The 27,629-nt window shown below is 37.7% G+C and overlaps 1 protein-coding gene across 4 annotated transcripts in view; it reads right to left on the bottom strand.

Moving 5' to 3' along the window:
* The window catches only part of ANO4 (anoctamin 4), a 417,061-nt gene that overhangs the window by 215,234 nt on the left and 174,198 nt on the right, over window positions 1-27,629 (bottom strand). For all 4 annotated transcript variants that reach the window (XM_045462469.1, XM_045462468.1, XM_045462470.1 and 1 more), the window contains one exon: window positions 15,879-16,070. In XM_045462469.1, the coding sequence (XP_045318425.1) occupies window positions 15,879-16,070 (192 nt within the window). The remainder of the gene's footprint in view (window positions 1-15,878; window positions 16,071-27,629) is intronic.

Here is a 27,629-nt window from a genome sequence, read left to right as displayed (position 1 = left end):
CATTCTTTAATAGCCCCTATATCAAAGCAGTTACAAATATAGGCTGTCAGAAATAAGAAAACTGGATTTACCAACAGTCCCATGTTCTAGAACTTCAGACCAAGATAAATACCACTGCATAACCTAAAAAGCAAAGGACTTGCTAAATAGACTAATCAATAGAAGCCCAACTTATTTACCTTTGTTTGCCTTAGTCAGAAGCTCATAAATTCATGTGGAAGTAGTTTTAACTAATAGCCACAAATTTTAATAACTAAAATTACACAAATTTTTAATATTTTTTTTTTCTTAAAGAACAGTATAGGAGTATAAGAAGTCACAGAAGAAGCAATATAAAGGGGGCATTCAGGTCATTAACGTCTCTTTATTTATTTTATTTATTTAAAAAAAAATTTTTTTTTTCAACGTTTATTTATTTTTGGGACAGAGAGAGACAGAGCATGAACAGGGGAGGGGCAGAGAGAGAGGGAGACACAGAATCGGAAACAGGCTCCAGGCTCTGAGCCATCAGCCCAGAGCCTGACGCGGGGCTCAAACTCACGGACCGCGAGATCGTGACCTGGCTGAAGTCGGACGCTTAACCGACTGCGCCACCCAGGCGCCCCTTAACGTCTCTTTAAAGAACATTTAATGCTTAAGATAAAATTAAAATGTGAGGAAAATGAATACAGAGATACAGATAAATAGAAGATTTGTCTCAAGTATATTTAAAAAAAAACACCCTTTTATATAACTAGAAAAAAAAAGACAGAAAGAAATTAGTCCAAATGGGTACACAGGTCATATCTCACCTATAACATTATGGGTATATTTTGTTTTATTCTTTATCTTCTCTATTTTTTTATAATAAACAAAATACTTTTATAATTTTAAGTCATTAAAAAATTCAGATTGTGTCAGTAGAGAACATTAAATATTTAGAATTCAGGATTCAAGTCTTAAAAGACTATAGATGTTAAACCAGTAAGGGAATAATTTAATATAAAATTTTCTAAATTAATTCAATTCTTTAAATGTATACATTAAAGAGCTCAAAATTGTAGGATGCAGCATTCTCTTCATGGAAAACCTTAACATCACATTTAGAATCCTTAACATTTAAGGTATCTTTCTTCATCTGCTCTAGAAGAAATAAAAAATATACTTTCATAAAGTGTAATAATATAAGGGTCTGGAACTTCTGACAGGAAGTCATTCATTAAAGTCCAACATGACAAAGTAGGGCTTTTGCAAACTTTCCTAAATAGAAAGTGATCACTTGTGCAAGGACATTTTCAAATAAATCCTTCAAGGTGACAATCTTCACCTTTAGCACATACTGTCAACTGAACAAGACTAAATTACTTCAAAACATTCTACGTCTACTTTGAATGTCTGGTATTTATTTATTGTTAGTCCTATAGCTTCAATGTGTTCTCTAAAATGTTGAGAATCATATCTTCTGTAGTCAAAGAGGCCTCTGACTTGAGTCAAAACACAAAGGTCTTTTTTCAGAGGCAAGATGGTGAAAATGTCATGGTTTCAAACTGATCAAGTTTTAAAATAAAATATAACCGCCATTGTTGTTGACAGTAACTGACATGCAAACCAAATGTAATCCCAACGAAACTAAATCAGTAAGTTACATTAAAGAGGGAAGCTGAAAACTTTCCTAAAGATGTGGAGAACATAATGCACAATTTTAAAAATCAAAAATAGCCACAAAATTCATGTGATCTCCAATTTTGCCTTGAGATTCTCTCACACTTGATTGATTATACTCAAATCTTAATTATGATTCTGCAGTGTGAGGGTAAAGTTGAAAGTAGTTTCAATAAAAAGTAACCTTGACAGCAGTGCTTACATTTAATAAAAGATCTTCAGCTGGGCAAACAATAGGTTAAAAATTCATTTTAGATTTATAACTAGCTTACACAGATTTAGCTAAATGCTTACATACAAAAGGAACCAAAAAAACCAAGCTCTAAATAGGAGTCTCAATTAGCAAATATGTCAATGCCTCTCCCATTCCATCTCTGTCTATAGAAATCCTTTTCTATTTCTAAGCCCCATCCTAAATACTCTGCTTCAGAAAACATTTCTTGATCCTAATAAGCAAACACCACTTTCTACTATTTCTATTTTGAACTTTTATGGCTACCTATATTTTATCTTTTCTGTGGTACATTTTTCTTTTTTTTTTTTTTTAATTTTTTTTTTTTTGTCAATGTTTATTTATTTTTGGGACAGAGAGAGACAGAGCATGAACGGGGTAGGGGCAGAGAGAGAGGGAGACACAGAATCAGAAACAGGCTCCAGGCTCTGAGCCATCAGCCCAGAGCCTGACGCGGGGCTCGAACTCACGGACCGTGAGATCGTGACCTGGCTGAAGTCGGACGCTTAACCGACTGCGCCACCCAGGCGCCCCTGTGGTACATTTTTCTATCAAAAATAAGGTAGGTAAAGTACCTAGCACAGGATAGAGTAGACACAGACATGTGAGCTCTCATTTCTCCCCATCTAGGTTTTTTCTTCATCTCTAGCACTCTCAACTAGACTGTAACATGATGGAGGCCCGATAACAAACTTTACTCACTTTTATCTCCTAGAGAATCTAAAACAAGGCCTTGAACATTTTAATTGCTCAATTAATGCTCTTATACTGCAATTTCACATTACTAGTAACAGTGGATACAGACTAAGAAAACATCCCAGTTTTCTTTCTTCGTCCATAATTTTAAGGCATCTTGACAGGTTATCTATAGATAACTATGAAAGACATGTTCTAGATCATACACTTACTTTTTGTGAAGTCTTCTCAAATTTTGTCAAATAATAAAGAAAATGCTGAGGTACCAAAATCGTAAAGCTTATAATGACAGTCAAGAGTTGCCAAACTTACCCCTTTCTCAATCCAAACCTATCCCCTGAGTGTACCCCTGAGTACACTCTCAAGAGTTTGTTTTTACTTCTTTTGGCTATTTATGTGTAGGTGTTCCATTGTTTCTTGATCCATTTTATTTATTACTTATTATTTCCTGCTATGATGTAAGACAATATAAGTTATATTACTGCCACTTCCCTTTGTCCTCCACCCTCCCATCAAACTTAGTTATTCTGTTACATTTAATAATATATTATATAATGTATAATAATATTCTGTTATAGTTTAATAATTTTAAATGACTTAAAATTCAATTTCTTGTTCAACCGAATTCAGACAGATCTTATATTTGCAAATTAGCACAAAATGGTACAAAAAAGATTCTGACATTACATTGATCTGGATTTGAATTTTGTTTATATGTGACCCTGAGACATTTTATTTAATGTCATTATTTTGAGCCTCATTTTTCTCATTTATAAAATGGAAAAGATGAAATTTTTGGAGGCTCCACTGAAAATTATGGACAATTATTTATATATATATGCAAATATGGCTCATAGTGTTAGATCACCAGGTGAGTATCTATTTTCTATGTTTTATCTAATTTTATATGGCATATTCCTTCTCTGGAAAATGAAGGCCAATTCCAGGTTTAGGGTATAGACTAAATAAAAACAGTGCCTTAAAAAGATTCTGTAACTTGGACTTGGAATATTTATTTCACATTGAAAGAGAAATAAAGAGAAGTATGACAAGTCAAATCTTACCTTCCCCATGCAACACAAAAGAATGGGGGACTCTGTAAAGTAGGCCAGAGGGGACAAATGGTATTTTCTGTGATTTCCTCATAATTAATGATGCTAGATGTGAGCATCTGTCTACATTTTACTTATATTCTGTAAATAAAAATTGGTAGTTCCTGTTCTGAGAGGCATTTTTTAATACAAATTGTCAAATGCAATATTTTTACAATATAGGAAGCAGTGATATACCAAAATTTTATATAAATATCTAAAATAAATCCTCATATGTAATATTTTTGGATTTAATAGGCTGCAAAAATACCCTTTTTTATAATTGAGAGTTTGTTTTCAATTCCTCATAGTGAATTCAGTGTTTCTATGACAATGTTAAGATGAAGAATGGTATTAAGGAGAGGGAGCAGTACATTCTGTCTTCTTTACAAACTTTTCCTGCATCAAGCCAGTGTTCAAAATGTATCTTTTAAGAAGGAAGAAAATGATTTCAGTTCTTCTCAAGGATCTGAAGTCGGAAACCCTAGATTCACATGTGGGATATTCCGCTGGCTCTAGAAAAACTTTCCATCTCCGTGTCTTACCTTCATTTATGGTGGTTACCGAAATCTATTTAATGTGCCACAAGCTAAAAAGACTTTACAATAGAGGATGCTTCATAAGTACTATTGTGAAAAGACACACAGATCACACTCTTTCATATTAGTGTTTCATAACTATAAATCTAGTAATATTGGAAGATTATTCTCTTGCAAAAGAAAGCTCAGCATTGTATTAATAGGAATAAACAGACTGATTCACCCATACCAGTCACTAGCTAAAGATATTCTTTCAAATGTTTAACATTGAGTAGTTCTAAGGACTCAATTCTGGACTGGATCCTGACTGGAAAATCGCATTTAGCTAATAGCGGGTACAAGTTTCTCAGGTCTAAAATGGAAATAATAGGGGCGCCTGGGTGGCGCAGTCGGTTAGGCGACCGACTTCAGCCAGGTCACGATCTCACGGTCCGTGAGTTCGAGCCCCGCGTCAGGCTCTGGGCTGATGGCTCAGAGCCTGGAGCCTGTTTCCGATTCTGTGTCTCCCTCTCTCTCTGCGCCTCCCCCGTTCATGCTCTGTCTCTCTCTGTCCCAAAAATAAATAAACGTTGAAAAAAAAAAAATTAAAAAAAAAATAAAAAAAATAAATAAAATGGAAATAATAATCCCAGTGCTTTAGCCAATAATGGCTGACTTTCAACAAAACTGTTTCCATGTTTCTCAGGACTGGCAAGACTGTGACCTCCTAAATTATAATGCATCCTTGCACTAGCAGTTCCAAAGAGAGTTTGGAAACCAGAGCTGCAAAGCTACAAAGCAGGAAAGATTTGTGAGTTCTGTAGGCAGGGCTTCTTGGTGGGTGGGCAGGGGGCTCTTGCAATATCCTAGCTGGTGAGTTCTGTTGCTATGATGACAGGCATTCTTTAGAGGAAGAGAAGACAGTATTTAGAATCAGGAGGGGTTGCAGAATAGAAAACATGAGACCTTCAGCATTACTATAATGTTGTTTACTTTCTTGCATGATAAATCTATAGATGGGCTTGAGATGAACGTATGAAAGAGTATGGCCTTGCAAGATAGCAAGCTTCATGAGTGCTAGGGTTCTGCCCATCTTTACATGACTCTTACCTCTAACTTAGGAAATTAAGCAGAATGGAAGCTTACTATTAACTACCTACCACAATTATGGGCTTAGGTAACTAGTTATAGTATGATCTTTAGTTACATTATTATTTAAATCTCTCCAAGCTTCTTAAATATAAAATTGTTTCAAATAACCTCAGGCAGAAGATACAGTTTTATACTGCACAAGACACAATCCTTGTTCCAGAAATTAGTCATTTTGTTTTCCCTGGGGCTGTCTTTTCTGTAGCTTTTCTTCACTCACTTTGTTCAACTGGTTGTGAAAAGACTTCAGAAAATTCTCTCTACATGCATCATATAAGTCAAAATATGTGCATATGTCTCTAAGCAAAGGGAAACAAAAATGCAAATATCTAAGGGAAGAATTTGGTACATATTTTTAGAAAACACAATTCTGTTACTCAGCAAATGAGAGCAAGGAACACAGATACCAATGCCCAAAATAGCTTGTTTTCCTAAGCACCCCCTGTTTACTAAACTCACATCACACATCACCAAAAAAAAAAAAAAAACACACTTAAAGAGGAAGAGATTCAAATGAAAGATAATTAGTGTTATTTCCAAATCCCACCACTGACTGTTCTGAAAGATACCACATTCACCTTCAACTCAATGAGAAATAAAACAGAAGTCCAAAGTAACTCTTATAAATTTTTTACCACATAATTTCAAAGCCACGTGGAAGATCTTATCTTCCAGTCACACCCAAAATCCATTTCACAAATAAAACAAATATGTAATTTCACCCAAGCTTCAGATCTATTCAAGGAGAGCAGCCAGGTTCCTGAGGTTCAGTAAAAAAGTTTCGGCCACAATTCTCAATTTTTTCTTTCCAGATAAGGTGATGAGAAAAACACCAAAATTTCACACTCAAGTAATTCTCATCTTCAAGGGGAAAAAAGTGGCATGTTTAAAACACACACACACACACACACACACACACACACACACACTCATAAGAAATACAAGACGTAGGTTTTAGTCAGGGTGCATCAATTATTAATTTTGTACTTTGGGACAAGAAATTTCATTTCCTGACCCATAGTAAAATCAGGATAATTCCACCTCATAGACTGCTAAAAGAACTTAGCAAGATGTAGGAGAAATATTTATGAAAGCCTTTTGGAAACAATGGAGCATCATCTAATGTGAGGTAGTGGTATTATGATTATTATTGTTGTAAAGAATGGCCATCCATTTGCTTTTTCCTTATTTTTTTCTCTAAGGAATGAGCTGAATCTTGACTTTCATCTTGGCAGAACTAGAGACAAGTCAGCCTTAGTGTGGCTTCTTAAGAAAGATATAAGTCTAGGGGCGCCTGGGTGGCTCAGTTGGTTAAGCATCCGACTATTGATTTTGGCTCAGGTCATGATCTCATGTTTGTGAGTTTGAGCCCAGCTTCAGCTCTGCGCTGACAGAGCTGCATTAACAAATTTTAATAATAAATAAAGACACAAGTCTTTCTTGGCTGTCCATTTTTAAATCTCTCTCTACTTGCTCCTTGTCTCTCCCTGTCCCTTTCACTGTAGCTCCTGGTAAACATGAAAGGCAATGCTAAGTTCAATCTGTTCCCTAATTTGAGACCAGACCTTGACATGAGGGCCAGAAAGTAATCACTAAAACTCAGGGCAATGGTTATGTGTTTTATAATATTGGAACTAGAAAAGGGGAGGATAAAAAAAACCAAGTGTAATGCAGAGTACAACAAAAAAGAAGTTAAAAAGTAGAGCATCACTTAGATAAGTTTCCAATGGAATCCCACTGGTCCCTTTTTCAGTAAGTTCTTCTTACATCAAGGTTTTAACTATTACAGGTCTTTTAATTTAAATTTTCCAAGACTTTGCTACACTAACTTGCTAGAAATATATAGCCACCAAGTTGTTTGAAGAAGAAGGTAACATCGCACACTGAATGACAAAATCAAACTACCTGATTTGGAATCTTGCCTCTACCATTTACTGGCTGTATGTTCTTGGGCAAATTACTTAACCTTTTCTGTGCCCCAGCCATAAAATAAGGATAACAGCAAGAGAATATTAGGGGAATTAAATGAGATAAGGAATTCAAGCAGTTTAACAGTTCTTGAGGTTGAGAGTATGATACAGTGCTTAATAAATTATAGCTATAATTTGATTTATGTCAAACATTTAACACCTCTGTATACAGACAGAACTACAGACATTCTAGATCACTGGAAACAACAAAACCCTAAAGTTCTTCTTGTGTGAAATTGACTTGTCCCAGCATTTAGATACCATGTCTACATAATCATGCATAAAGGGCTGCTCAGGTTTTAAAAGATAAAAGAAATTGTGTTAGAAATTATTTGGAAAACCATGAAACGTATCAGCAAAAAAATCATTTCACAAATTCTAAAAGAGAATATAGGACATATAATGGGATCAATAATATTTCTCTGGGACAGTATGATAGGCCTAACAGATTAAGGGAAGGCAATAGAAATATTTCAGATTGCAGAAGGCTTCTAATTCTATTTTATATGGCATAATCATTAAACTGGGATAATGTGATCTATACTCACACCAAGCTTTATGGTTTCAAATTCAAAAGATTGCAATCAATGCTTCAGTTTACTCTACTCTTGACCCTTAAATTATAGTCCCAAGCCTAGTGCCATTTAATACTTCTATTATTTGCCTATAAAGGGGAATAGAAAATAACATGCATTAATTATGAGTGGCTGAAAGATAAGGTCAAAATAAAATCAACACACAAGAACAACATCTGAAACAATCAGAAGGAAAGTGAAACCACACAATACAAGATAGAGGTAAAGGGCTCCTGTGTCAGTACAGCACAGTGAGAAGCTGTCTTACTGATATTCATTCCAGCATGAGTTAACTGGAAAACTGCTCTATGGTAGAGTGACCGAGCAACAGAGGGTTCTGGGACATATTCATTTTCAGGCTTCTGAACTGTGTCTGTGATGGTGAGAACAAAAGTGATCACTACCATTTATTACTGAGCACCTACTATGTGCCAAAAATCATATTGAACATTTTACATTAATGAATTTATTAACTTGTCCTAACAGTGCTACATAGAGTTGCCAGATATAGTGCATAAAAATACAGGGTCCCCATTTATATTTGAATTCAAGTAACAGCTAGCAATTTTTTATTATAAGTGTACCCCATGCAATATTTGGGGCACACACCAAAAAGTTCTGCTGTTTATCTGAAATTGCTATGAGTCCTGTATTTCATCCGGCAACCCTAAGGCCATGAAATAGGTATTAATATCCTGGTGAGAAACCTGAGATTCACAGAAATTAAGTCATTTGCCCAAGTCTGCATAGCTGTCAGGTAACATATCTGGGTTCAAAATCTCTAACAACAAAGCTTGCATTCACAACCAGTATAATGCACTGTCTCTTTTATTATGCTCTTTCCTATATAGGAATGGCCATCCATCCATCCTCCTGTTGATATTCTAATTGACCTTCAAAGTCCAATTTGTAGATTATATGCCTTGTGAATCCTTCTTAGATTTTTCCAAATAAGAATATTCCTATAACTTTACTTTTATCTTTGTTCCAGCCCTTAAAACAGTTTGACTTCTATTACAGCAGGTTACATACAGGTCCCTGTAGTGGACATTCTTCTATGTGCATTTCTCTTTTCTAACATCACCTCTATTTCCTTTTGGGACAGTGTCTTTCCCTCACTACATGTAGCCCAGGCGGGAGGAGAAATCAAGGGGTCCTACAATCCTATTATAAAAGCTGAAGGGGAAGTCTCCTTCTGTCCTATCCTTTCTTTCATCACCACCTCCCAACCAAGGAAAAGGTGCATGGCCAATAAGACTGTCTCTCCTAAGTCTTGAAAACTAAGACAAATGGTAATAAAAATAATAAATAACTAAGACAGATGGTAAGGGTTCATTTATTTCAGATAATTAAGTAATTTATTTCTTGGTTTCTGTTCCTTTTCCAAGGCTGGTTTCTATAGGCTTTCCATCCATATCTTACAGATTTAAATTCCTTCTTTGCTTGGATTAAATAGTTTCAGTTGTTTATAACCAAAGAACCCTGACTGATTGTTTCTTTGGACATGAGTGTAAGCTCCCTAAGGTCCACGTGTAATAGAGTTCTACACCATTCCAGTCCCAAGGAGTTATCTTCCAAATACATATTTGTATATAGTAGGCACTCAGAAATGCTTATAAACTCAAAGGGGCATAAATTAACTGAAATTGTTCAGAGCTGATAGCACAGAAGATCTACAAGGCTCTCTTGTTTTTTCTTTTTGCACTTCACAACCAGTCTGAGTGAGCTTTTGGAAAGCACTTTGAGAATTGTGATTATTAACTGTGTAAAAAGTGGATGAATCACTTGATAGGCCTCAATAGTACTAAAATGTCCATGAGGTTTCTAAAATCTATGACTCGTTAGATATAAGTTTGAGAGCTCTTCTATTATCTCTCAACAGAGAGCTAGGATGCATTACTGCTAAGTACACTAAAAATAAAAGGATGTAACTGAAGTCACATCTATCTTGCAGAATAGGAGTTTTAAATATATGTATTTGGGTTTTTAATTATAACTTATTTAATATAATTTTAATTCTATGCTAAAGAATTGGCCTTATTTATATTTTCTACCATTATCCAATGCAAGTAGGGTTCAATATCTATGATAAAATTATGAATAAACATAGTGATGTGTTCTTAAGGTGATATCAGTGACATGAGATATGCTAAATTATCCCACACTGACATTACACCATTAGCAAATAATACTTCTTTAAATTTTTATTATATTAATTTCAGCAAAGGATGTCAAGTAAACACTGACTCAACTCTACCTGGGTCAGAGATGAACAAATATTCTATGTAATTCTGGGCAGTGTAAATTCAAAGAGGCAGAAATGGGTAGAATGGTAAACAATCTTAACACCGTATCATTGAAGGAAGAACTGAAGAAACTAGGAAATGTTTCAGTTGGCAAATAGCTCAAGATGAGTTTTTAAACAACTAAAGGAACATCATTTGAAAGAATTTAGATTTATCCTGTGTAACTTCAGAATGCAAACCTATACCCAGGGGGTGGAATAGATTTCAACAAACAGCAAATAATCATTTAGTAAAACCTTGTCTGAATTATGGAGAATACAAAGATAAATTGAATACAGTTCCTGCATTCCAAGAGAACTATGAAGTCTGAAAAACATACTGACTTTGATAAGGCTTCCAAATTGTGTGAAGTACTGGAAAGTGGGAGGTCAATTCTGACTAGTGAGATGTAGGAAGACTTTTGAGAGAATGTGGTATTGGGTTACATTTTGAGTAATGATAAGGGCTGGATAGAGATTTACTGGGGAAAGGGGCATTTCAAAAAGTGACATGAGCTTACCTGAGAAACAGTGAAGAGCTGTAGATTGTTAAAATAGAATAAGACAGGTTATGGAGTACAAAAGATAAGCCAGAAAAACTGGGAGAGGTTAAATTGCAGAGGGCTTGAAAAACTGGACTCACAAGGTTGCGCTTTCTTCTGGACAGCCATAAAGATTATTAAGTAGAGGAGGGATATTATTAATGGTCTTATTTGGAGGAAAACTTTAGATGGTCCAGAAAAATAATTAAAGAAAGTTGTGGAAGGCAATTCCCCAACATCCAAAACCCTTCCATTGGGCCCTCCATAGTTCTCCTCCTATCATCAGTCTTTTCTCAGAATGTTCCCTTCATTATCTTGTTCTTATGAAAGTCTGGCTCTTCCACAGGCCACTGCTTCCTTGTGGCTCTTTCCTATGGTACTCTTTTTTTCCTACGGTCCTCATACCAATGGACCTGGAGGGGAGAAAATATCCTCATTGAGTCTTAATGCCACCTTTAGACCACTGGTCTTTCCTTTTCTCTAAGCATCCCCAGCCTTGAGTCTCAGGTTGTTATATGAACCTTCAATTCTTCATTGCATTTACTTGCTGCCTTCCAGGCCATGCTCCCTCATTTCTTGATGAGGTAAATTCCTGGCTTATTATCACTCTTCCAAACACTATTTAATTCTTGACCATTTCAGTATCTATATAGGTGATCTTTCCCAAACCCTGGCCTCTCAAGTCTCTGAGAATTCTTTCCTCCAATACTCTTGCCCTCCACCCTATTAGAGCCACTCATTTCATACCCTAGTCTAGACCCTGTTATTACTAATAACAGCAACCCCTCCATAATATCAGTGCCAAGCATTCCACTCTCTCATAACCACCTCTTAACTTTCTAGCTCTTCTTCCTATCCTAACCTTGACACCCTTCCAACCCCTCTGAAACCTCCAACCAACTGATCTATCAACTTTCCACTGTTCCTTATCCCCTTAATGGCCTCACTCCCCACCTTACCAAGCCTGAATCACATAATTGATTGCTCTCATTCCCTCTTATGCACCTTTGATACCCTCTCTCTTTTCTTAATTCTTGGCAAAATCACAACCCCGACTAAATATAACTGTCCATCTGTTCTATGTCTTCACACATGTCTCTAAACAAGGTTAAAGAACAACACACAACCATGATGACCTGTCCTACTTTAATTTCATGACCATGAATCTCAAATGGGCTTTTAATGTGGATTGGCTGGCAATCATATTTCCCCTGCCCATTCCACACATCATCATACCATCTCCCTCTCCCTCCCTCTCTGAACAAGGCTTTATTCTCATTCTCTGTAATGACCTTGCTTCCCACATTACAGATAAAACTGATACAGTAGGAAAGAACTCTTAGACCCTCGTCACCCTGCCAACAGCCACACATACTCTCCCTTCCCATCTGTTATCACAGATAAATTATTCATGATTCTATTGTGCATAGCCCTCATCTCTCACTGACACCCACATCATGAATTCTCCCCTATCCTGAACATCATAAATTATCTGCTGGAGATATGCTATTTTGAAAAAAACAAAATGCTCTCTTGACTTTACCTCTTCTCTAGCCAGGGCCTTATTTCTTCATTAGCTTTCACAGAAAAATGGCTTTTAAAAAGTTGTCCATATTCACAATATCTAATTCATATCCTTCCATTCTCTCTTACACTTAACTCAGGGGTTCATCCCTACCACTGCACCAAAACTGTTCTTATCAAAATCACCATGGATCTCCACTTTACTCAAATCAATGACCAACTCTTAGCTCTCATCTTACTTGATTTTCATCAACATTTAAACTACATAATCACTCCTCAACTCTTGATTAACTTTCTTTACTTCCAAAACATGTAATTTCTAGTTTCTCAACATCCTTTACAGTCATTCTTTCTTGGTCTTTGTTCTCACCTACCTTTATTATTGGGGTCACCCAAATTCCAGCCATTAATTCTCTCCCCTTCTCCATCTTTACTTCTTTCTGTCATCTCTTTTCATTACATGGCTTTAAAGCCCATTTATATGTCAACAACAGTTGATTTTATATCTCCTTCCCAGACCAATCTCTCAAACTCCAGACATGCTTATTCCACCACTCACGTGATCTGGCCAGTTCTGGATTATTATCATGTCCATAACCAGACTTCCAATCTTGGCCCTACTTCTTCCCTAAAACTCACCAAATCTTCTTCCCCTGCAGCCTTATCCATCTCAGTTGATACCAGCCCAATTTACTCAGGCCAAAAATCTTGGAGCCATCCTTAGCTGTCCTTTCTCTCTTAATCCACGTCTAACTCATTGGGAAATCTTGATGACCCAACATTAAAATACTTCCAGAATCCAAATTCTCACTACCATTTCTGTCACCCCTAGTTACAGCTACCATCATCCCTTGACTTGACTATTATAGTGGCCTCCTATTTGACCTTTCCCCTTTCACCCTCTCCATCTGTAGTGTATTCTCACACAATAGCTAATGTAGTCCTCTTAAAATTTAAGTCATATAATGGGATTATTCTGCTCAAAAACCTGTAAGAACTCCCATTTTGCAAAGAGCTCTAGGACCTTATAATAGTCTACAAGGCCCTGCTCCATCTGGTCTCTATCTACGCTGATGTTTCCCCCTCACTCTAGGCTCAGGGGTCTCTGTAATGTTCCTCAAACTATCGGACTCCTTCCTCATTCCATGAGGTATGCCCAAAACTTGAAGAGTACCTGGCAACCTAAGAGGCCTTCAATAAATATTTGTTCAATGAAAAGCAGGTAGAACAATTATAAAGGTATTAAAATTTGTCAATGATATCCCAATAAAGCTGGAAAAAAATTAAGAAAAACTATTGTAGTAGTCTGAAAAACAGCTAATGAAGGTTCAGTTCAATCCTCCCCTGCAAATATTTATTGAAAGTACAAAGATAAATAAGCCAGAATCTCTGTCCTTGAAGACCTTATGGTAGAGAGACAGGTAGTTTAAAAATGTTAAAAGACAAAGGAGCAAAACCAGGGCATCCTAGAGAGAGCAGCATGAACAAAGGTTGGGAGACATGAAATAGCATCATATGTTGGAGAGTTGAAAGCAAGTCAGTCTGATTAGATGTGATGATCTAGTAGATGCAACCACTTGGGTAAACTACAGTCCCCAGTGACTCAATGAACACTAACCTAGGTGTTCCTGTGAAGACATTTTGTAGATACAATTAAAGTCCATAATCAGTTGCTTTCAGTAAGAAAGATTATCCTAAATAATCTAGGGAGGACTGATTCAATCAGTTGAAAGATCTCAAAAGCAGAGCTGAGGCCTCTCTGCAGAAATTCCTCGTATTGACAACAGCTTCACCTGTGCCCAAAAGTTACAGCATGCCATTCATGATGGCCTGCTCTGTGGATTTCACACTTGCCTATATACCTTCCCAATTATGGAAGCCAATTCCTTGAAATAAATCTCTAAATATCCATCTTCTACTGGTTCTGCTTTTCTGATTGAACTGGGACTGATATACTAGAATATAAAGTTTCAGGCAGAGGGAGGACAAATGAAGGATGAGAGGCAGGAGGACTATATCAGCAAGGGCATTTGTTTTTAACATGCTCAGAGGTTGTAACTTTACCTCATAATCAGTAGGACCAACAACGTGAACGGCATTATTAGGAGTAGAGATGAATTATTTTGGGTTTTATATGAAGAATGTACTAGGACAGGAAGCAAGGGGAAGAGAGAGATGCTAGTGACTGGGAAACCACCCATGTTACCTGTCAGGGAGGTAGGAGGAGAACCAAGAAAAAAGGCTATCATGGAAGACAGGGAACAGTATAGTGGGGAAGCAGTGGCAGTCTGAAGCACCCAGTCTGGTGTATCAGAAGAGTCTGCCATTCAGCACACTACGATAAAAGGAGGTCACTAAGGAGGTCACTCAAGAACAGCTATGATCTACAAATCAGATTGTACTAGGTTCAAGAGTGGCAGAGAAGTGAGAGAGAAGAGAAAATAAAACTATTCTTCTACAAGCGTGGCTTAAAAGGGAGGAGGAAAACTGGCAGTAGAGAGAAAAGGACAGTGTCAAATAAAAACATTAGAATGAGAGAAGCTTAAGCCTTCTTCATAGACTGAGGAGGAAGAGCCAACAGTAAAGCAGGGGAAAAGATGAGAATGAGGGTACACACCCTCCTGAGAGAGGTTCAAGAGAAGACGGGTGGCCAAACCCACAGATGAAGGCTTAGTCAAGGACAGTGGGAAGACCTTCATTTTCTGAAAACTAGAGGAAAGAGAAGTCTGATGAAAGTAAGTAGAGATAAATTTGGAGGTGGAGAGTAAGGAATCCTCAGTAATTAATGCCCCACAGCCCTGGGGTAGCTCAGTGAGGTTAGGAAACAAGGTCATCAGTTGAGAGAGAGATGGTGTGACATATCTAGAGATGGAGGCTTGGCTTTAGTTGAGGCTGGGTAGCCACCTGCCAAGACATAACACAGAGGAATAAGGATCACATGACAGTTATACTAAAGGACTTCTGAACTGCCTCACAATTCAATCAATGTGCCTATGAATCAGACTGGCAGAAATGTTGCCTCAGCACCCAAAACAATGCCTGGCATAGAGCAGGTACTCATTAAATTCACTGAATGAATGAATGAGTCAATGCTTAGATGAGCTCCTCATCCACACAAGCAAATAAAACCTTTTAGTTGAAATTACCTATTTTAATATCGACTCATTTTAACATTTTAAAGAAATACAGACATTTTCCAGAGCCTTGAAACTTAATACAGCTCCAGTATGCTCTCCTAATCTCCAGAGAATATAGCCAAGGCAAGCCAGATAACTTACAATTCAAAGTGGGCATTTTTAGCTTGGCTTTTTCCCTGGAGTATCATAGAGAAAATGATCAAGAAAGTGGTCAAATCTCTCTTTTGTTTTATTGTACAATATGGTTTTTTGAACTGAAAGTTTACTCACTTGGATTTTTATTTAGATTCTACCACTGTAGGTAGAACGTAGTCTTAACCTTTTCTGACACGTCAAGCTCTTTCTCTTACTGGTCTTGGTGACATTTACCACTGACCAAAGAGAAGACAAGGAAAAAAACAAAACTGTTTAAAAAGGCAAGTTTAACTGGAAGTATGGCATAATTAGGTAACAAGATATAATGCAGGCAGCATTAAGTTGCTGCTAAAATGGGTGTCTTGAACATTCCCCATGCCTTACCTGGGTGGAAGACTTTGGTTTTCCCATTAGTGATTCCAGAAGAGCTTGCCTCCATTTTTACTGACCTTCTGCCTGGTGGAAGTGAGGAATGCCTGACCACAGGCAGGCGACGTGACCCTGGGCGGCTTGCGACACTTCGCCGTTGATGGATTTGCAAACGCTTTTCAGCCCCATGAATAGATAAACTTAAACCTGGAATGAGAAATAGAAGCATTATATTAAATAAGTCAGTTCTGAATGGCTAAGATGCCAAATTATTTTCTGGCATGAGATATCAGGCAGCATAAGTAACTATGGTTCAACTTCTTAAGGGATGCTAATGACACTACAATTTTGATACCAATTGATTTTCACATTGCATTATACACTGAACATTATTTCATTCAAAAGTGGACATCCTCAGTTATCATGACAAAAGCTTTATGAATGGAGACCCAAAAAAGTCAAATATTAAAATTCTTCCCAAAATCCTGGGAAAATATGCATTTATTTGGTTAGAAACTGTTGCTGGGTTATTTGGATTTTCAATAAAAATTGAGAAACTTTTTTTCTTTCTTTTTAAAAAATATTTTAATTACAGTAGAGTTAACATATAGTGTTCTATTAGTTTCAGATGTACAATATAGTGATTCAACAATTCCACACATCACTCAGTGCTCATCACAACAAATGTACGACTTCATTCCCATCACCTTTTTAACCTATCCCCCCACCCACCTCCCCTCTGGTAACCATCAGTTTGTTCTCTATAGTTAAGAGTCTGTTTCTTGCTTTGTCTCTCTTTTTTTTTTAGTTTTGCTCATTTGTTTCTTAAATTCCACATAAGTGAAATCACATGGTATTTTTCTTTCCCTGAGTTATTTTGCTTAGTATTACACTCTCTAGCTCCACTCATGCTGTTGCAAATGGCAAGGTTTCATTCTTTTTTATGGCTAAATAATATTCTACTGTATGTATGTATATGTGTATATATGTATTCCACATCTTCTTTATCCATTCATTCATTGATGAACACTTGGGCTGCTTCCATAATTTGCCTATTGTAAATAATGCTGCAATAAAGGTGCATGTATCCCTTTGGGTTAGTGTTTTTGTATTTTGGGGGTAAATACCCAGTAGTGCAATTCCTGGGTTCTAAAGTAGTTCTATTCTTAATTTTTTGAGGACCCCCATACTGTTTTCCACAATGGCTGCACCAATTTGCATTCCCGCCAACAGTACGAGAGGGTTTCCCCTTCTCTGCATTCTTGGCAATACTAATTTCTTGTATTGTTGATTTTAGCCATTCTGACAGGTGTGAGGTGCTATCTCACTAGTTTTGATTTGCATTTCCTTGATGATTAGTGATGTTGAGCATCTTTTCATGTGTCTGTTTCTTTGCAGAATGTCTATTTATGTCTTCTGTACATATTTTAGTTGAATTATTTGTGGGGTTTTTGGTGTTGAGTTGTATCAAGTTTATTATGTACTTGGGATACTAACACTTTATCAGATATGTCATTCACAAATACCTTCTGAAGTAGGTTGCCTTTTAGTTTTGTTGATTATTTCCTTCACTGTACAGAAACTTTTTATTTTGATGTAGTCCCAATAGTTTATTTTTGCTTTTATTTATATAGTGTTCTTCTCTGCATCTTTTTATAGATTTTGTTTTAAAATCTATTTTGTCTGATTTAAATATTGCTACTACTGTTTTTATTTTTTTTTAATTTACATCCAAATTAGTTAGCATATAGTGCAACAATGATTTCAGGAGTAGATTCCTTAATGCTCCTTACCCATTTAGCCCATCCCCCTCCCACAACCCCTCCAGTAACCCTCTGTTTGTTCTCCATATTTAAGAGTCTCTTATGTTTTGTCCCCCCCTCTGTTTTTATACTATTTTTGTTTCCCTTCCTTTATGTTCATCTGTTTTGTCTCTTAAAGTCCTCATATGAGTGAAGTCATATATTTGTCTTTCTCTAATTTTGCTTAGCATAATACCCTCCAGTTCCACCCATGTAGTTGAAAATGGCAAGATTTCATCCTTTTTGATCACCGAGTAATACTCTATTGTGTGTGTGCGTGTGCGTGTGTGTGTGGATGCACACACACACACACACACACACACACACCACATCTTCTTTATTCAATCATCCATTGATGGACATTTGGGCTCATTCCATACTTTGGCTATTGTTGACGTGCTGCTATAAACATTGGGGTGCATATGTCCTTTTAAAACAGCACACCTGCATCCCTTAGATAAATACATGCAGAAGAATGAACCTGGACCACTTTCTTACACCAGACACAAAAATAAACTCAAAATGGATGCAAGACCTCAATGTAAGACAGGAAGCCATCAAAATCCTCGAGGAGAAAGCAGGCAAAAACCTCTTTGATCTTGCCCACAGCAACTTCTTACTCAACACGTCTCCAGAGGCAAGGGAAACAAAAGCCAAAATGAACTACTGGGACCTCATCAAAATTAAAAGCTTCTGCACAGTAAAGGAAACAATCAGCAAAACTAAAAGGCAACTGACAGAATGGGAGAAGATATTTACTCTAGCTTTCTTTTGACCCCCATTTGCATGATAAATGTTTCTCCATCCCCTCACTTTCAATCCGCAGGGGTCTTCAGGTCTGAAATGAGTCTGTAGGCAGCATATAGATGGGTCTTGTTTTTTTTTTTTTTTTTATCCACTGTCACCCTATGTCTTTTTTGATTGGAGCATTTAGTCCATTTACATGCAAAGTAATTATTGACAGATATGTATTTATTGCCATTTTGTTAATTATTTTGTGGTTGTTTTTATAGTTGTTTTCTCTGGTATTTTCCTTCTTTCATGGTTTGCTGCTTTTCTTTAGTGATATACTTGTATTCCTTTCTCTTTATTTTTTGCATATTAGGAGGTTTTGCTTTGTGGTTACCAGTAGGATTATGTATAACATCTTATGTATATAGCAGTCTATATTAAGTTGACTATCACTTAAGTTTGAACCCATTATTTACTTCTCTCCCTCCCACCATGTTTTAGTTACATGGTGTCATATTTTACATCCTTTTATTTTGTGGATCCCTTGACTGATTACAGAAATAATTTTTTTTAATTTTTTATTTTTTAAAATTTACATCCAAATTAGTTAGCATATAGTGAAACAATGATTTCAGGAGTAGATTCCTTAATGCCTCTTACCAATTTACCCATCTCCCCTCCCACAAACGCTCCAGCAACCCTCAGTTTGTTCTCCATATTTATGAGTCTCTTCTATTTTGTCCCCCTCCCTGTTTTTATATTATTTTTGTTTCCCTTCCCTTATGTTCATCTGTTTTGTCTCTTAAAGTCCTCATATGAATGAAGTCATATGATTTTTGTCTTTCTCTGACTAATTCCACTTAGCATAATACCCTCCAGTTCCATCCACATAGTTGCAAATGGCAAGATTTCATTCTTTTTGATTGCCGAGTATATATATACCACATCTTCTTTATCCTTTCATCCATCAATGGACATTTGGGCTCTTTCCATACTTTGGCTATTGTTGATAGTACTGCTATAAACATGGGGGTGCATGTATCCCTTTGAAACAGCACCCCTGTATCCCATGGATAAATGCCTAGTAGTGAAATTGCTGGGTTGTAGAGTAGTTCTATTTTTAGTATTTTGAGGAACCTCCATACTGTTTTCCAGAGTGGCTGCACCAGCTTGCATTGCCACCAACAATGCAAAACAGATCCTCTTTCTCCGCATCCTCACCAACATCTGGGTTGCCTGAGTTGTTAATATTAGCCATTCTGACAGGCGTAAGGTGGTATCTCCTTGTGGTTTTGATTTGTATTTCCCTGATGATGAGTGATGTTGAGCATTTTTTCATGTGTTGGTTGGCCATCTGGATGTCTTCCTTGGAGAAGTGTCTATTCATGTCTTTTGCCCATTTCTTCACTGGATTATTTGTTTTGTGGGTGTTGAGTTTGATAAGTTCTTTATAGATTTTGGAAACTAACCCTTTATCTTCTATGTCATTTGCAAATATCTTCTCCCATTCTGTCAGTTGCCTTTTAGTTTTGCTGATTGTTTCCTTCACTGTGCAGAAGCTTTTAATTTTGATGAGGTCCCAGTAGTACATTTTGGCTTTTGTTTCCCTTGCCTCTGGAGACGTGTTGAGTAAGAAGTTGCTGCGGGCAAGATCAAAGAGGTTTTTGCCTGCTTTCTCCTCGAGGATTTTGATGGCTTCCTGTCTTACATTGAGGCCTTGCATCCATTTTGAGTTTATTTTTGTGTCTGGTGTAAGAAAGTGATCCAGGTTCATTCTTCTGCATGTCGCTGTCCAGTTTTCCCAGTACCACTTGCTGAAAAGACTGTCTTTATTCCATTGGATATTCTCTCCTGCTTTGTCAAAGATTAGTTGGCCATATGTTTGTGGGTCCATTTCTGGGTTCTGTATTCTGTTCCATTGATCTGAGTGTCTGTTCTTGTGCCAAGAAATACTTTTCTTTTTTTAACTGCTTTTGTGATTTTTCCTTTCCATACTTTTACTTATGGTCTTTCCTTTTTTAAAGAGTCCTTTTAATATTTCTAGTAGGGGCATCTGGGGGGCTCAGTTAGTTGGTTAAGCAGCCAACTCATGGTTTCAGCTCAGGTCATGATCTCACAGTTTTGTGAGTTCAAGCCCCATGTTGGGCTCTGTGCTGGCAGTACAGAGCCTGCTTGGGATTCATTCTCTCTCTCTCTCTCTCTCTCTCTCTCTCTCTCTCTCCCTCTCCCTCCCTCCCTTTCTCTGGTTCTCCCAACCTCACGCTGTCTCTGTCTCTCTCAAAATAAATAAATCAACTGTCAAAAATTTTTAAAAAATATTTCTTACAGCGTTGGTTTAGTGGTCATGAACTCCTTTAGGTTTTGTCTGTGAAACTCTGTCTCTCCTTTTATTCTGAATGATAGCCTTGCTATAAAGAGTATTCTTGGCTGTAGATATTTCCCTTTCAGCATTTTGAGTATATCATGCCACTTCCTTCTGGCTTGTAAAGTTTCTGCTGAAAAACCCACTGATTGCCTTATGGGGATTCTCTTGTATGTAACTGTCTTATTTTCTTGCTGCTTTTAAAATTTTTTCTTTATCACTACTTGTTACCATTTTAATTACTATATCTTGGTGTGGACTTCCTTTGGTTGATTTTGTTGGGGGAATCTCTGCACCTCCTGGATCTTGGATATCAGTTTCCTTCCCTAGATTAGGGAAATTTTCAGCCATTATTTCTTCAAATAAATTTTCTTCCCCCACTTTTCTCTCTCTTCTCCTTCTGGGATCCCTATAATGCAAATGCTCTTATGTGCGATGGACTCACTGAGTTCCTTAAGTCTATTCTCCTTTTGTGTAATTCTTTTTCTCTTATTTCTTCAGCTTTATTACTTTCCAATACTGTCTTCTAGTTCATTAATTCACTCCTCTGCTTCTTCCAGCCTATTTATTCCATCAAGTTTATTTTTAATTTCATTATGTTCTACACATCTCTTATTGGTTCATTTTTTTTATGTTATCTCTTTGTTAAGGGTCTCATTGATGTCCTCCACCCTTTTATCAAGTTCAGTGAGTATCTTTATGATTAGTATTTTAAATTCTCTCTCAAACATGTTACTCATATCCATTTCACTTAGGTCTCTTGCTGTGGTTTTGTCCTATTCTTTCATTTGGGATATATTCCTCTGTCTCCTCATTTTGTCTAGTTTCTCTGTGTGTTTCTCTGTGTTCAGGAAGTCAGCTACATCCCTTGTTCTTGAAAGTAGACCAGCTGTGCACTTTTAACTAGGTGGTGCAGGTCCTCCTCCACATGAAAGGCACAGCTGAAGTGGAGACCTGGGCCAGCTGGGTCACTCCACAAAGAGTCCCCGGGCAATGGGTACAGTTTTAACAAGGTGCCCACGTCTTCCATGGAAGGTGGGGAGATACAGTGCTGGCAAGGTTTACATGGGTCTTTTGGGAGAGGGGATCCACAGACGGAAGCAGGTCTGGCTGGAGAGGCAGGGTATGGTGTAAGCAAATTAGGAAGTGAGTGCAGGCGCCACACTAGTTCTCACAGGTGGCTGTGTGTTTATGATGAGAGGTAGGGGAGTGAAATGTTCCTAGAAAAGGAACATTTGTTTGTTCATAGAAAAGCTTGTTTTTTCCTAGAAAAGTCTCTCAGGGAACTCAGATTAGTAACTGACTTTCCCTCCTGTAAGCTCCAGGTGACTTTTAAACTGCTGCTTCGAGCTGTATATCCACAGGCTGTTAGCTATGCTCTCTTTAAGGTCAGGGGCTCAGCTTTCTATCACCCTCTAGGCTCTCTTAGAGCTGAGCCCGCTGATTTTTAAAGTTCTAAGCTTTAAGTCCTGTTATTGTAAGTACTCATGAAATTCAGCCCCTGATTTTCAGAGCCAAATGTTATGGGGATTTCTCTTCCCCTTATAGGGTCCCCAGTGTGCTAGTCTGTCTCTCACCACTCTGCACCTGCAGCTACCTCCCTCCTGTGATTAGACTCTAGGGGTTTAGGTTCTCAGAGTCCTTGCCCCTCCTACCCTCTTCTATGTGGCCTCTTCTCTACCTCTACTTGTGGAGTGTGTTTGGCCAGGCTTTGGGCCCTTTTCTGGGTTGTTTGCTCTGAAGCAAGTATTATCTAGTTGTATCTGTGAGACAAGGTAAGTTTAGGGTCCTCCTTCTCTACCATCTTCCCGGTAGTCCCCAAGCAACTTTTTGATTAAGAAATAATTGAGAAGTTTTTCCACAGGACTCATGTAGAGAACAGTTGAAGACTGAAGTTGGATTTACACCTCTGATAACCTTAGAATTATATACCTTTTGAGACCTATTTTTTCCAGGAAAATTTCAAACATACCAAAAGCAAAAAGAATAGTATAAAAAAACCCCACGTACCCATCACCTAGCTTTAACAAACATCAAGATTTTTCTATAAAGCTGAGGAGAATAAAAGATTTTTCTAATCTTTTTTCATCTATTCCACTCTCTTTGTTGTTGATTTGTTTTTTAGGTGCTGGAGTATTTTAAAGCAAACTCTAGACATCTTGTTAATCTGATCAAAAACAATATTAATTGTATTGCCTTACACATTATATCAATATGAACTATACCTACTAATACATATGAACCACATAAAAAATTCAAGAGAGTTTTAAAAATATTAATAACAAATTAATAATGAAAAGATTTTCTTAAAGAACACTCATTGATCACCATTAGAGGTTGCTAAAATACCAATTACTCAGAAAATTGATAAATAAAAGGAAAGAAGCATTTATCCCTGCCTTTCCTTTACTAACCACATTTCAAGGTAACCAAATAGTTGATAAGATAAAGTTCTTCACTGCAGATTTCCAGCTAATAAATTACCGATGGAAAAGAGAATTGGAAAATCATTTTAGAAGCTACAGTGAATATAAAAGTAAGTTTTGTCCAAAGAAGCACCATGAGGAAAGAGCTAGAATTCAAGCACATGGAAAACTAAATCCAGATCTTTAAAAAAAGAAAGCTAAGGAAAGGTGTTAGCCTTATTTAAAGCCAACCAGTCAGGGAAACATGGTCAGGAATGATGCCATCTGATGGAGGAAAGCTGAGTTTCAACAAATTGCAAAACCTTTTATTAAGAGGAGAATATCTTGAATTTGAAGGTAGAAATTTAGTCCTGAAAATTACCTTAGTGGCTGGCATTTAATCGGGTGCTTTATACAGATGAGGAAACTGACCCTGTCAGGGTAAAACAATCAGTCTACTTATTAGTCCTGGAAGGCCACAGTAAGAAGTCTACCAAAAACTCAGAAATAAGGGATATAAAAGCCTGCTCAGAGGTAAATTGTAAATCAGCAATCACGAGTCACATCAGAAATATAAAGACTCATCTTAAATTTCCCCAAGGGGAGGAAAAAAGACGTGACTTGGGCCAGACTGTAAATTCTAAAAAATTTTAAGAAACCTCAAATCAGAATGAAGTTTGGTCAGCCAAGTATAAAAAGAACAACAATAACAAAACCTGTAATAAACAAACATGAGCAGTGCCCATCCAGGTAACAGCCTCTAAGTTCAAGAGTTCTAACAGCCAGGAGTGCCTGGGTGGCTCACTTTGTTAAGCATCCAACTCTTAGTTTTGGTTCAGGTTCTGAGCTCATGGTTCCTTTGAGTCCTGCATCAGGCTCCATGCTGACAGTGGGATTCTCTCTCTCCCTCCCTCTCTCTGCCCCTCCCCCGCTCACTGTTTTTCTCTCACTCTCAAAATAAATAAATAAACTTTAAAAAAGAGTTCCAATAGCCAGACAGTCCTGAGACACAATTTTACTCTCCTTTATCCATTTAACTGCCCTTGCTCTAACAGCACTCACCAGGCAACCTTCAGATTAAGATTTGGCTTCCATTGCAGGAAGAGAGTAATCATACTAATGTTCCTATCTACCCAGGAACCAAGGTTCTCAGTGTGGGCTAACAAACTGGCATCCTGAGTTTCTTTCTATACACCAATCTCCTCATGATTGCTTAGAATGAATCTGCCCACAAGATCTCGTTTCTAAGCCCTCAATGCTTTAAGTCTGAGATTTGTTCTTGGGAAATTCACCCAGGTAAGGCCAGCCATGCTGGGTGATCCCTTGGGAGACAGCCTGGCAGCTTTGCCCTCACAGTACATGTACCACTCTGATGTTCAGACGCCTGGGCAAGTGTGGGCCTTCTACTCCTAGGTGTCTCTCTGTGGGCAGGACTAACACAGTGGCATCAAACTGGTATTTTCACCATGTCATGCTTTCTATCATGGTTGTATGTTCCACATTTCCAGAGAGATGCAAAATGAATATCTTCAGACCCATAAAGACTCCAGAAGAACGCAGACAAATTTTTAGGTGTCAGATGAAGGGGCTGGGAGAGATGTTTTAAGTCAACATCAGAGAGTACATGCAGTCTGAGTTTGCAACCATGAAACAGACCACTCTTTCAACATTTCTTGTCCCTTTTACAGAGGATTATTGGGCTAAAGGAACTAGAACTGTGACTCACTGTGGCACTTCTAGTTCTTATAGAACTCCTGTCAAGGAGGTATAAAATGTTAGAAATGAGAATAAAAATCACACTGTGGAAATAAACGGCACAGATACTTGGAATTGTTGAACATTCCATGTTAAAAATATAATAATGTAGATCATGTGGTGTGATGTCAAAATGTAAAAAACAAAAAAAAATTCATGAGTATGGCCAGGAGAGAATAGAAATGAGGAAGATGGGTATGTTACAAGGGAATTGGGAAGAAACCCTTATTGCCTCAGCAAATCCATACGGTCCTCCAGAAATTAAGAATTCTCAGAGTTGCAGATAAAGTACCTGGCCCATTAGAGCTCTCCTCATACAATGGCAAAGTCCATGGCAGAGAGATATGTAAACAAATAGCACACAAAACATCAAATACACTCCAGACATGAAAAGTTAACATTTATAGAAGACTCAGCAGTCACATCTTCAGAAATGAATTATCAGTCAATAAGTTGCATCATCCAATTTGGTCTTAACTACTTTGAAAAAAACATTGATGATTATCTATTAAATGCCAGGCACTGTGGTAAATACTGATAATTACCCCATTAATGCCTCACCCCAATCCTACAAGACAGAGAATTGGCATCTACATTTTACCAACAGGAAACCTGAGGCCCAAGAGGCAAAGTTACTTGTCCAAGGTCAAACAAGTAACTGAAATTTTAACCCTAATCTTTTCCACTATTGCATGTAGCCTGGTGAATGTAATTAAACTGATTAAATTAGCTATATACCAATACATAGACAGTTTTAAGTGTATAATGGTTCTAAATAATTTAACAAGGCAGGGTTGGAAGGTATGGTATGCTGACATTCCTTTAACCCAAACTCCTATCAAACCATGTCTTCGCCCTCTTTTCCATCCATTCTGAAATGTCTTCCTGGTTCTTGAACAGCTACCAAATGCCTTAGTAAGAATGAGCTGAAACTGCACCTTCTCCTTGAAGCCTTTCTGGTTCCTCTGGCTCAGAGTCAACACTGTCTCTAATCTTGCAGTTAGCCTTTACCATGCTATGCTCTTGTACTCTCCTTCACCCATCAGCACATGGCTGTCCCATTTCTCCAGCTATCTCAAGAGTCTCTAAGGGCAAGGATCACACTATATACTTCAATTCCTTCCTCAGCTCTGAACAAAGTACAATCCATACAGAGATGTGGGATGACAATTTGCCTTCATCTCCTTCTCCTTCTGCACGCTGCATTCTACATGGTGCAAAGACTCCTTCGGCATAGGCAGAGCAGAGTCAAGACAGGCAAGGAAATGATACTGAGTATGTTGACTCATGCAACTTTTAATTTTATGCTTCCTGTTTCACTATACACTCATCGCCTTTCCTAGACTTCTTCAGGCCTGAAACTTGGCTGCTTTCCTCAGCTTCAGCAGATAGCTTCCTCCCCAATTCAGCTGAAAAGGTGGAGCCCAGGCAATGTAAAGCTTCTAGTCTTCCTACTTTTCTACCTTAAAATATCTTTAAAAAAGAGTATCTTTTTCTCTTGAGACCTATCATCTACCTTACTTGATAAAAAAAAAATCTGTAGGCAGAACCTTGAGAAACACATCTTTTTAGGAACGAAGACAGCAAGTACAGTAGGTATTAACATGTGAGTACTGGAGTCAGGGTTTCTGGGTCCAATTCTTGGCCACACCTTTTTCTACCTATTTTACCTAGTGCAAGTTACTTAATCTTTTGTGCCTCAGTTTAGTCATCTGTAAAATGAGAATAACAGTTTTCTACCTCAGAATCGTGAGAATGAGTTAATATCTACAAAGTGCTCAGGGCAGTGCCCAGCACACGGCAGCTGCTCAGTGCAAGGCAGAGGTCATCACTGCCTTCTATCATATCAATGACTCCGCTGAACTTTTCAATCTCACCCCTTAGGCCCTAGAATTTAACACTGTTGGCTCTGCTCCTCTGCTTTTAAACAATCTCTTTGGATTCTAGGACACCCTTCTTACCGCTTCCTCTCCTAACTGTAAACTCTCCTCTCTCTTGTTCTCAAGGGTGAAAGTGTTAGTTTCCTCGGGCTACCATAACTTATTACCACAGCTCTGGTGGCTTGAAACAACAGAAATTTATTATCTCCCTGTTTGGGAGGCTAGAAATCTGAAATCAAGGTGTTAGGAGGACTGTGATTCCTCCAGAAGTCTCTGGGGGTGACATCTCCCTGCTACTTTCAACCTCTCAAGGGTGCTGGCATTCCTTGGTATTTGCCTTGTGACCACATCACTCCAATCTCTTGTCTCCATAGTCTCATCACCTCCTATCTCCATCTGCCTTTTTCCTACAAGGACAGGCATGGTGGCATATAAGGCCCACCTGGACAATACAAGATAATCTCTTTACCTTAAGGTCTTTAATCACATCTACAGACTCTTTTCAAATAAGGTCACCTCTATAGGCTTTGGGGATTAGAACATGGATGTATATCGGGGGGTCATTATCAGCCTACCATAGCAGGTGTTCCCCAAGGTTTTGACTTTGCTCTTTTCTTTCTCTCCACCCCTTCTCCAAGTGATCTTCCAGACTCCATGTCTTCAGCTGTGTGGACATGTCCCAAAGTCACTCTTGTTCTACACTGTCTCCCATATTTCAAACCCATCTTTCCTACTTGGCCTGAATCTCTTCCTGAAAAATTTGGTGAGTCCACAGAACACAAGAAATGTTTAATATTTTGAGAACAGAAAACAAACTCAGATTTATTTTA

The sequence above is a fragment of the Leopardus geoffroyi genome, chromosome B4, assembly GCF_018350155.1.
Source record: "Leopardus geoffroyi isolate Oge1 chromosome B4, O.geoffroyi_Oge1_pat1.0, whole genome shotgun sequence".
NCBI classification, from domain to species: Eukaryota; Metazoa; Chordata; class Mammalia; order Carnivora; family Felidae; genus Leopardus; species Leopardus geoffroyi.
The sequence above is the reverse complement of the archived record's forward strand: the minus strand, read 5'-3'. Positions and strand labels throughout refer to the sequence as shown.